This window comes from Haplochromis burtoni, unplaced genomic scaffold, assembly GCF_018398535.1.
Source record: "Haplochromis burtoni strain Fernald_Lab_line unplaced genomic scaffold, NCSU_Asbu1 Contig_67, whole genome shotgun sequence".
NCBI lineage: Eukaryota > Metazoa > Chordata > Actinopteri > Cichliformes > Cichlidae > Haplochromis > Haplochromis burtoni.
In genome coordinates, this window is record NW_024582428.1 from 1182193 (window position 1) to 1194294 (window position 12102).

At 40.3% G+C, this 12102-nt stretch overlaps 1 protein-coding gene across 6 annotated transcripts in view; it reads left to right on the forward strand.

The window, feature by feature from the left end:
• arl13b (ADP-ribosylation factor-like 13b) overlaps positions 1-7410 on the forward strand; it is a 15669-nt gene extending 8259 nt beyond the window's left edge. The window contains exons 1-10 of one of the 6 annotated variants that reach the window (XM_005937355.3): positions 62-745; positions 1647-1717; positions 1795-2044; positions 3123-3228; positions 3399-3601; positions 3983-4097; positions 4208-4355; positions 4918-5040; positions 6049-6117; positions 6705-7410. In XM_005937355.3, the coding sequence (XP_005937417.1) occupies positions 672-745; positions 1647-1717; positions 1795-2044; positions 3123-3228; positions 3399-3601; positions 3983-4097; positions 4208-4355; positions 4918-5040; positions 6049-6117; positions 6705-6781 (1236 nt within the window). In that variant the 5' untranslated portion in view covers positions 62-671 and the 3' untranslated portion in view covers positions 6782-7410. Of the gene's footprint in view, positions 1-60; positions 746-1646; positions 1718-1794; positions 2045-3122; positions 3229-3398; positions 3602-3982; positions 4098-4207; positions 4356-4917; positions 5041-6048 lie in introns of those variants that run through there. The other 5 variants (XM_005937357.2, XM_014338447.2, XM_042221451.1 and 2 more) reach the window with 5 other exon arrangements.
• The last annotated feature ends 4692 nt before the right edge of the window (positions 7411-12102 follow it).

Below are 12102 nucleotides of genomic sequence, written 5' to 3' on the forward strand. Positions count from 1 at the left end.
AATATGCTGCTGAGAATATAGCCCAGAAGAAGCGGATAGTATAGCTTTTATTTTGGAAAGAGCCATTTCTCTGTAATAAACTCTCTTTTCCAAAAGGTTGGGGACCGCTGCTGTAGAGCCATGTAAATAAACACTGTACAATGCGGCTCTCTCTGTTAGTTATGAAGCAGCATCATACGTTTTTCCATACAAGATGATAAGAGGGGAAAAAATCAAGAGGTTTCAACATGATTGTAAAAGCAAGTATATAAACAATGTCACCTTAATAAAGAGAAGACAGAAATGTGTTTTGTACAGTGATCTGATGGTTAGTGAAAGAGATTTGTTCTGTGCTGTTTGTGTTAGCTGTTCGTTTTTTTTAAGCCATGAGGCTTTTTGTGGACCCTTTAGACTACTTCAGACCCACAGTACAAAGCAGCAAGACCAGCAAAATGTAATTGACAGTGCTTAACTCACGTGGTACGTGTGAAGGATCTCATCCTTTGGACTTAATCAGAAATCCTCACCTAATCCCGCAGCCAGGTGGTTCAGCAGGGCTCTTCAGTTTGACCTGTCACCATGAGGTATTCACAGCAGCCAGGACTGATGGCTGTGGGTTAGGGGACAGCAGGGAGACAGTGCCTCACCCTTTGTTTTTGCTTTTGGGAGGTTTATACCAAGAGCCTACCCTGATGAAGGCCAGTTGGCTCCAGAAGACAGTTAGATGGATAGTGCGGTTGATGTATTTTCGGCGAAAGTGTCAAAGTTAAGTATGCAGCTAGGAAATGAAGAACAGGTCCTGTGTAAGTCTACAATTGAGCTTTATTATCATGTCAGCTTGCTCCGTTTCAGTGTGTGTTTCCTCAGTTTAATATTTTGGCCTGTTTCTTCTCACTTATTTATTTATTTATGCTGGGAGCTTTGATGTAAGCCTCAAGATTTGGGTTATGATTACAGCACAAGCGTCCAGTGTAAGTGAAGTGCCGCGTCTCTCATTGTTTTCCTTCCTTCAGTTGAAGCTAAGTGTCGTCACAGTGTGATTATGACCCTTTTTAAGCAAGTGTAGCTAATTTTGGTGCAAATCTTGCATTGCTTTCAGAAAAGTTTTTTTATGCTTGCATATGAAAATTTTCCACCAAGACTGTCAGAGCTCCAGATTAGCCTCCCAGCTGGCCACCCAGGTGTGCGCACAGCTGCACAGATGACTGATTGTGCATCTGTTTCTTTGTTTGCCAGTGTTCATTTAAGGCATGTTTTTTAAATATTCACAATGGCCACTGCTGCTGACTGCAGCTCTCTAATGGAAATAAAAAGAGGATTAAAAAAACAAGACTGTGATCATTTTATTCTGCTGTTAATTTGAAGTATGCAAATTTACAAGTTCTACAGTCGACCAGGTGTTAATAAAACAATTACAGGTATTAATTGGAGTCAATCCGCAGCAATGTTGTCATGCGTTATTTGTGTCAGTTCACAATGTGACTGTTGTTGACTCACTGTCTGATTGCGTTCAGATTATAAAGTGGCTTATCTGTGGCCCCAATTGAGTCATGAGAGCTAATGCCATGCAGCCTCTTTTGCTCACAGACTCCATCCAGGCTCTGTGCAATGTGGTAGACCCGTTTGTGTGCACCTATATTTATGTTTTCCTGTTTCCTATCTTATAGGAAGGTGACTCTGGTGATGGTGGGATTGGATAATGCAGGGAAGACTGCCACGGTGCGGGGAATTCAGGGAGGTGAGAATCCAGTTTGCAGAATCATGTTTTATTGACCTCGTTGCAGATGCGTGACCTCTGTCTGCTCGTGTTTTCAGATAATCCGCGGGACGTCGCTCCCACAGTGGGCTTTTCCAAAGTCGACCTGAAGCAGGGCAAGTTCGAAGTGACCATCTTTGACCTGGGGGGCGGGAAAAGAATCCGGGGAATCTGGAAAAATTACTACTCGGAATCGCACGGTGTGGTGTTTGTGGTTGATTCCAGCGATGTCCAGCGGATCCAGGAGACGCGAGAGACCATGGCTGAGGTCCTTCAGCACCCACGCATCGCTGGCAAGCCTGTGCTAGTGTGAGTTCTCTGCATAAATAACATTATTAGCTTTTGAGTAGAATTTACTTTGAGATTGCCTATGCACATGAGGGAAAACAGAACGACCAGCAAAGTGCAGAGGGTAAGCTGAAATAGATGGAGATAATAGAGAAATTGCCCAGATTTGAAGCCTCAGCCCTCGCTTCAATTTTGTTGAATGCGGGGTGCACTGCAGGTTGATTCCTGCAGGCATCTGTTTAATCAGTAATCAGGACACAACATGCTGGCTGCAGAGATGAGAGTTAAGTGTGTTTCCAGGTATGCAGAGTGCTTTAATGAGCAAGTCACAATCAGAACAGATTTCCATAAGATTTCCAGACATTGTAATTATGCACCTTGCAAAAAATTGAGTCTGATAAGTGTCCTTGGAACTACCTTACCTTTCTCTTTAATGACTGGGTGAGTTGGATTGCTTCAGGAAATGTAGTGAAAATATTAAGCTGTTTATATACCAGCCAATGGCCCATTCAAAGGGAGGTTAACTGAGGTTTGTTCGCAGCCACAATTTATGGGTATTCCTTAAATGCATCACACTGTGTGAATTAGCAAGTTGCTAATTGGCAAGTTACTGAATTACCTGTGTATAAACGAGGATACAGTGTGTGTGTGTGTGTGTCTAGAGTTTTGGAGGCCTGTTCATCCAAACAACATGATTTAGGCCTTTTGCTGGAAATCAAAGACAAAATTATATAATGTGGATTAAAAAAAACACAGACTATAGTGAGTCATCCATCTACCTTTATGAGAGTTTCAGACCATAAGATTTTGAAAAAAATGGGAACTTTTTGCTGAGCTCTCTATTATATATTTTTTTCTCTGTCCTCTTGTTGGTTAAACTTTTCTTGCACACAGAGTGGAGCAGGTAGCACTATGCCTTGGTACTTGCAGGCGAAATATGAGAAGACCTCAAACTTGGCACTGCACTTATTTGGGTCCCCAGCTATACTGATGAACTGTTATGGAGCTAGGTGGAAACAAAACTAATGGACGGTGGAATGAACAGAGATCTGTTGATGACCGTAACCAACACGTCTTGTTTTTTCCTTTCTGTTTTCAGACTTGCAAACAAACAAGACCAGGAGGGAGCGCTGGCTGAAGCTGACATCATTGAGAACCTGTCCTTAGAGAAGCTTGTTAATGAGAACAAGTGTCTCTGTCAGATTGTAAGTGTTTGTGAACTGAATTTATAGACAGAAAGTATGGCTTTGAGTTTTTTTTTTTAAAACAGTGAAGATGACCTGTTAATCTAGTGGGTGCAAAGCTACATTTGCATCGGTTAAAAGTTTGTGCTGTTTTGGAGGTGATGTTAATGTTTTAACCTCAACTTCTACAGGAACCATGCTCAGCTGTTTTAGGCTACGGGAAAAAAGTTGACAAGTCCATCAAGAAGGGCCTGAACTGGCTGCTCAGCAACATTGCCAAAGACTATGAAGCCATCACCGAGCGAGTGCAGAAGGACACGGCTGAGCAGCGCGCTCTGGAGGAGCAAGACAAGAAAGAGAGGGCAGAGAGAGTACGGCGGATACGAGAGGAGAGGTGAGGATGCAGCAGAAGTCAGTGTGGCAAACAAAATGTGGAAGAGGTTAAACTATAAAGTGGAAAAGTCTAAGACAGAAATTTTTTGAAGCATAACAGGAGGGAGGAGATGGTCAGAAATGTTGAGTAAAGCTCTGGGAGCAGTAGAAATGTTAAAAGGCCAAAGGTTACAAAAGTGTCTGCAAAGAGATATTTATCCCTAAATAAATTATTGCCTCTATTAGAAAAGGGCAACCTTGCTGCCAGTGACTGAACTACGAGCTAGAACAAATGCACATTTTAATCAAATGTGATCTTAGATCAATTTTTTATAAATGTGACACTGCTACCAAGGAGGAGCGTATCATTAAGCAGAAAGGTTAACATCTTATCTGTCCGCAGAGAGCGACAGGAGCGGGAGGAGGCAGAGCGAGAGGGAAGGCCCATCCAAGAAGATGAGCCCGATGATGAGTACATTCAGAGCCCCTTTCAGCCAATAGAGAGCATGATTTCTGAAGTGAGTCGTGTGTACACTCTGGGGCTGATAGTTTATTACTCTGGTTTATGTTGTTGAGACTCTAAAGTTAGAGTGCTTCAGAGAGCCCTTTACTTTCATGTTTTCTTCAGAATGAGGATAAAGAAAAGGAAAGGAAGAGGCAAAAAGAGCTGCAGGAGGGAAGGGGTAACAGCCCCAGGGCAGCCACTGATCAAGAGGAAGAGGAGGAGGAGAAGGAGCAGGGCGACATGAGACAAACACCAGAGAACAACACTCCAGGTGAGTTTCAGGACGCCCGGATCTCCCAAGCTCGGAAATTGACTTGTTAGAACAAATTCAGTCGAAAGTTTCAGTTGAGGAAAAGTTGATTGGATGAAATGCCTTTAGTTAAGTCTTCTGGCAAAGCATTCGAAAGTCTTCTAAAAGTAAGCAGAGTGCGAAACAGTTTTTATGAATACAAAAATGATCTGCCTTGATGTGCAGGGCAGAGGGGGTGTTTGAAGAGCTTTCGCTGGCAGCGTTGTTGTTCAGCTTTGCAACGAGTGAGCTTCTTTTCACTTTGAAAGTGAACTATTGAACAAGATGTTTTAAAATTTAAGAGAGAGATGCAGTCAAATTAAGCCATCTTTTTGATAATCATCTTCTTATTATGATCTAAGCTCAGAGTGCTCATAGATAAAAGGCAATTTAACTTTAAGTAGATGCATTAGAGGATGAAATGATGGCTTTGGGTATTAATTTAAACTTGCTTAGGCCCACTGTTGAAAGCTGAAAGCTGTTATAGTTAAGCTCGTGTTGAACATCTGGATTCTCCACTTGCAACACATCTCTGTTCATTCAGCCACGACAGGTGAGCAGAGCAAGAAGAAGACGAGCAAGCTGCACCTGAAGAGGAAGCACAGGGTGGACCCGCTGAGGATAGAGGACGGACCAACGGAGAGCCTCACCCCTCCTCCGCCTCCAGGTCAGTCTGTACTTCATCACATTGAGCTGCTGTTACATGCAGCTTCTCCACTGCTACCCCTCACCCTGTTGTGCAGAACTGGCTGATTGTACTAATTGGCTCAGTGAGGAAAAACGTCTGTTATGTTTCACTTCCTATTCAAGACTTTTATTGCGAAGGAACTACAGGAAATACGATATGTTTGATGGATTTGGCAGAACTTATTTTACCCATTAGCCGTACAAGGCTGGTGGGGTATTGTATTCACACTGCCATGTGGGCAGGCAGTGTGGACACCCAGTTTAACTCGAGAACAATCTGACATAGGATTTTCAAATTTATACCATAAATTTGTCCACAGTCAATAAAAATTATTTTGCACAGTAAAATATGGACACTGTCACACCGACACTAACCCAAAAACAAACAAACAAAATGTCCAACAACATAATTTATTTTACTCGACAATATGATGGAAAAAGACTTCCAACGCACAATTACAGGCACGTAATAGATGTGAACTGAGCTCAGCATGAGTCCTGGACAAACCCCCAAATATGTTCCTATATATATGAGATGTCAGAATTTTACTGCAATTCAAGAAATGGTTAATAATACAAAAATAATTACAGACAAAGACATAGGACAAGACCTAAACAAGGGCAATGGGTGCCCCGTCAATAACAAACAAAAGCGGAAGAAGGCCTTGAATGACCAAGACTGACAACAGGACCTGCTGGTTACTCTCAAATGAAATCATTATTAATAAACAAAACTGCAGAAATCAGCAGCATGCATATAAAGCCTGTTGCTTTATATTTAAGAGGTATTATAGGAAGATATTTAATACATTTTGATAGGCTGCTTTATAGCTCTAGATCACACAAATACATTGTGGTCCTGTGAGTTTTTGTTGTTTGTGTGCAACATTCGATCTTAAGGAGTGAGATAATCCGCTAGTTATGGCTTTCTTTTTCAGGATCCTTCACTGTTCTCCTCATCCCTCTCTTCTTTATTTTGTTTCTTTAGTGGGATGGGCCACGCCCAAAGTCTCTAGGCTGCCGAAGCTAGAGCCACTCGGGGACACGGGACATTCTGGTAAAGCTGTTTGTGCCGTCAGTGTTAACCGCTGTTTACGTGCATGCATTAACCACCCACCATCTGCAGTTTGTCACTAACTTGGTCTTACTCATTCACTAACTGCAGCACCTGATCAGTGTTTCCTCTACACAGTAGTGATTAAAGCTACATGGAAATAGTAGTTTTGCATGTGTTTTCCTTTTTCTTTTTTTTTCTTTTTAAGGAGGAAGCCTGGTGTTTGTCTCACAGTGTTGGCGGTAGATTTCTAAGTTGCAGTGGAAACCCTGAACTCTGTCTTGAGACGTGCGCTGACTGTTAATTAGCATCTCAACCCCACGTTGTTGTCTTTATTTTTCTCTCCCTCCTGCATCTCTCCAGGCATGTGTTTGCATGTGTTTGTGTGGATCTTTCACGGGTGCAGACATCTAAAATCAACTCAAAGACTTGTCTGTGTATTCATCTGTATTCATTTTCCTCCAGTCTGTGCAGCATCTTTCACGGTTGCTTCCATTGAGTGCTTACTTTTTTAAAAAGAAATTTGTATTTCAGGTCTCCGTGGGCGTTGCGTACTAACACAACCAAACCTTTTCTCCTTCCCTCCACAGAGTTTTACAAGAAACCTCTCCCGCCGGTCGCCAACAGGCCGAGGCCTAACGGCGATGCTCACGACATCATTTCTTAAACCCCCTTTTAGCGATTGAGGTTGACCAATCACGACTGTATTCTCCTTTCCTTTTTGTCTCAAGAGAGCGGCGTGTAGACAACCAAGCAAATAAAAGCTTGACTGCTGTGGATGCCGGAGCCGGGGACCTCTGAAAGGGCGATGGACACTAAACAGATTTGCGACAGGAAGTCCTGCTCAGAAGCTGTAATTTGACCTCACAAATTCATTGTGAAACCCACCTGAACTGTGCATCAGACTCTGTCTTCACAAGCAAAAGCACAACTTGGTGTTGAACTCTCTCCAGCTCGTAGACTTTATATCCTTCTAATAATATCAGTGTTAGTTCGGACTTCTGTGTCAAACTCTGATGCTTTTAATCGACAGCAAATGTAAATATACCCTTTAAATATGTCTGAATAATTTATTTGTATACATGCCGCCATTAAAATAACCACACCATTTATTTTTGCACTTCTGGGTTTTTAGTGTAAAACACCATGTGGCTCAGGCACCTGAGTAATGATTTAAAAAAGAAAAAAAAAAAGAAAAAAGGTATCGGTCTTAAGTGGCTTATTACAGGTGAGTGCTTTAAATTGGACCTTTTGTGAAGTCGGAAACATTTGCAGCTTTTTTTTTTTTTTTTTTTTTACAGCACTGATGTGTAAAGAGGGCGAGTCACAGCTGGCAAGTGGATTTTGTGGAAGTCACTTTTTTTTTTAAGGACTATGTTGACTTTTGATGTAAAACACAAAGAAAAGGAAAACACTAATTTAAAAACTCTTTAACTGGATACATTTATAAAGGAACTTTTTATCTACTGTTTTAAAACATGAACATTTACATGTCTACAGAGCTTTTAACACATTCTGCTGTTTACACTGTGTGTCAGTTTTTTTTTTTTTAAAAGTGATATTTCTCTCAAGACAGACTCGCTGCCTTTTCAGGTGGCCCTCGAGGTGTGAGCTGGTGCTGTTGGTGTCCCAGCTGTTGCGGCGCGGCTGTCTGCTGCGCCCATTTTTGCTTTGAAAAAACCCCCGCTAAAATTGCATCTCGACGAGCATAATCACAAATCTGAAGCTTTGAACACTCCACTGCCCCAGTTAAGTTTGTTTTGTGTGCTGGAGGAGTTTGCAGTAGGGATGATAAGGGAAGAAGAACATACTTCTACAGCAGCACCTGGAACAGCCAGTATTGGGTCAGAACACATGAGAATATGTGCACCAGAAGTAACAAAAGAAGTATCACTTTAAAAAAAAAAAAATCCTTGCAATGTTGTATTTCAGATCTGTAGTACCATGCTCACTCTCTTTTAATGTGCTAGATGTTTTAAAAAAATAAAGATATTTTTTCTATCCAGATTGAATTTTATAATGGCAAAATAAAAGATGTTTTAAATATATTACTGAGTGACTGCAGTATTTCTCCATGAGTATTTGCACTTGTAGTCAGGGAAATGAGTTGCCTGTTGCTGTGGAGTGTTTGTTGTTTTATTTTTAGCTTAACATTAAGAGCAGTGCATTTGACATCCAGCTCCTGCTTAGCATAAACTTCTGTCTGTCAGGCAATGCCGATAATGGCTATTATTGCCATTTGCAGTCAGGTTTTCCCTCGTGAGGCTTGTATTTAAAGCTTCACTGTATAATACTCTGGTCTATCTGCTGTGTAGCCCTCAAACTGCCGCAATAAATAAAGAACCACAAATAAGCAAAAGATCTAGTTAGAAATAAAACTTAGATCGTCCTGTCTGATGGTACTTAATGGTACTTGATATTTAATCAAAGTTAATCATCTGATCACACTTTGACACGTCTCTAAGAACACCCTGAGGATATAAATATGGAAACATAATTATAGTATTTATATCTATATATATCTATATCTATATATATATCTATATATATATATAATATATAATACACACACACACACCACATATATATATAAATATACATATACACATATACACATATACACATATATATATATATCTATCTATCTATCATCTATCATATATATATATATATCTATATGTATATATATATATATATATATATATATATATATATATATATATATATATATATATATATATATATATATATATATATTACATGAATAATGAACTCATTGGCCACTTGGGTATTATTAGGCATTAGGCACAGAACAAAGGGATGGACACGGTTAACAACAATACTTCTGTGGGCTGTGGTGTTTAAATGTTACTTGCTTTGTACCAGGGGGCACAGATTGCAAAGAAAATGTTCCTCACATCATTACACCACCAGCATGTTGTTTACGCACACACACCACCCTTTTTTTTTTGTTTTGTTACAATAGTGGCACTAAGTGTGGACTTCTGCAATCAGAGATGCTCTTCTGTATACCGTGGATGAGGTGGATCTTGTTTTTTTTTTTCTTTTTTTTCTTAGTAACTATAGCCTTCCTGTCAGCTTGACCTCTTTCATAGATATTTTCTGTATATTTTCTCTTTTTCGCACCATTCTCTCTCGAGTATGGAAGCTTGTTTCCACCACTGAAAATGATTTTTTGCCATCCATCCAGTCAAAATTTCACCAACTCAAACTTCCCCCCCAAAAAGTGAAATTTCAAGTTAGTGAGCTGAATTTTTTTTCTCTTTATTAGCCAGATAGTGAAGAGCATGCAGGAAAGCAGGGAGAGAGAGTGGGGAAAGGCATGCCTCAAAGGAACCCGGGCTGTTGTATTTAAGCTTGCCGCTTATGATTTCCCTGTGAGCTAGATTGCTGCCAAGTAAGTTGAAATTTTGACTTATGGATGGATAAAAAAGTTTTTTTCTGCAGTAAACCCTACAGATGGTTGTTGTGTAATCACATAATCGATGTCCGCATGCCTAAATGGACTGAGCTGTTGCCATGTGATTGTCTCATTAGATACTGTGATAGTGGGCAGTTAAACAGGTATACTTATAGGAGTTGTTTTTCTACTTGTGGTTTCTACTTTTCTATTAAAGCAACAAGTGAAAAACAGTGTTTTAAAAGAGATATCACAGGAACAACTGGGCGTGACTGATACAATCAGCAGCAAACTGCTGTGGTTTTAGTACACCTACATGGTCTAAAACATGAACAACGTTCGTACTGAAGAGTTGCTGTTCTGTGGCTTTTATACTGATATCTCCATCATGGAGCAGTGACAGATAAACAGAAGTGAAACAATGTTTGAATGAGCAGGTCCATTAAACAGCTCTTCGCAGAGAACAAAAGACAAAAATAATTTGAAGGGTGAGATGAAAACAAGTAAGCACAATGTTGAGACATTTGATAAATTGGCTCCTTTGTTTGACAAAACACTGTAAGATTCATGTGTTTGGGCTTCGAGAGCAAACTGAACTGAATGAACCCACCGCAGCTCTAAAACACACAGAGCCTGGATGCAGCGTCTCTTCTCGTTCCCATCTCGTGGTGCAGTAGTGATCTGTCACTAATACAAATTAAACTCCCCACAGGCGAAATGTATTCCAATGTGGAATTAGCCTGTATAGTAAAAGAGCTAAAATGGAACGTGGGGTGTGGGGGGAGGCCCCTCACACCTGCGATGAAATGATGGATAACACTTAACCTTAAACTACAGCAAATCTTTAAAGCATGGTAGGCAATTTAAGCCCCTTGCTGACAAAGTAATTACACATTTGCTAAAGTACTGATGAGAGTGGGCTGGCCTCATCTTCTGTATTACTTCTTTTTCCAGAAACGGGAGGTAGAGACGTATTTGCCAGGATTTTTAAAGACTAAAACGGGAGAATGAAAACTTTAGAGAGACTCGATAATGTTTCTTGAACACATCCAGCATGTGACAATTCAGAAATGAGCTTCAGTCTCTCTAAAAATAGTTGTTTTTCGGCTGCTCTGTATCCTCATTCAGGTCTTGTCAAACATCTGCTCACAGCATCTACAGCCTGTGTCTCCTGCAAGCTGAACATTGAAATGATGTGCTGTCTCATTACTGCTCTGCCTGTTGTCGATGTGCAGGCAGGCTTCATTTAAGTGAAGGATTTCGCAGTGCCGGAGCTGAAATCGGTGTGATGATGCTGTGTCCTGCAGAAGGAGGACAGCAGATGCACTGGTGCCCTTAAGCAGGCGCTTTTAACCATCAATCCCCTCCCTCATTATGCTCGCATCCTTTGATATCATCAATCTTTGACGTCCATCTCATTCCAGGAGCGGTTTTCTGATGAAGTGTTGTAATTTACTTCCCTTACCCTACTCAAAAATCTGCTTCTGTGCATCTGTTTTAGTTAGTGATTTTCTGATGACCGCAAATGCCTTTAAGCACATCCCAGACAGTGAGGAGAGGGTTAGCACTCCCTTTATTTAGCCTTTACAATGGTTCAGATCACAAAAAAGAGGGTTCCTTGTTTTGAATTATGATATGAGGTTGTGTTGCATTTTGGTCTATTTTGTCAGTGAAGAAACTGGTCTCTGTTCCTCTTCAACAATAGATGTCTCTGTGTATTGTTGTGCAAATGCAGTTTGGTATCACAAAACACTCAGCTATCAAGCTCTGTTGTGTCTGTTCTGGAAATGCTTCAGTGTGATATCAAGTTAAGGTAAGTAATCAGAAAACGCTGCAGTGCTGTGGCTCTCTCTTTTGAAGCAGCGTGCTCATCACTGCCATCATTACACATATGGGGAACAAATTAAGGTTTAAATTGGGATAAATGGGTTTTAACCCAGAAAAATCAAAATGGATTCACAATCTTCACAATAACAACTGAAGAATTTTCAGACAACTTGCAGAAATGGTAAGTAAAAGACTTTGGAAGCACAAGCAGGAGGTGGTTAGTGGATAATTTTATATATTTTATATATTATTTTATATATTATTTTTATATATATTATTATTCACTTTGGAACTCAACCTGATGTTAATTTGCTTCAGTAAAACTCTTTAAAGAGTGTGTTACATAATCTCTAAAGCTAAGGGATCATCTGTGAAATAGAGTTTAGCTGAACGTCAGATTTGGTGTCATGTTGCTGACATTGTTAAATGAGCTTTTTCTCTGCTTGTGGTAATCTATGGTAGTCTAAGTGTATCACAGACTAAAGATCAGATGTATCCTGTCATAAATACGCAGCCTTCTTTAGAAAACACAGTTTTGCTCACTGTTGCTAGGACGATTTGAGAATCCTCAAAGACTCCCTTTAACAATCTTCAATCTGTGCCCAATGTATCCTGGGTGATCAACACAATTAATATATATACAGTGGGACAAAAAAGTATTTAGTCAGCCACCGATTGTGCAAGTTCCCCCACCTAAAATGATGACAGAGGTCAGTAATTTGCACCAGAGGTACACTTCA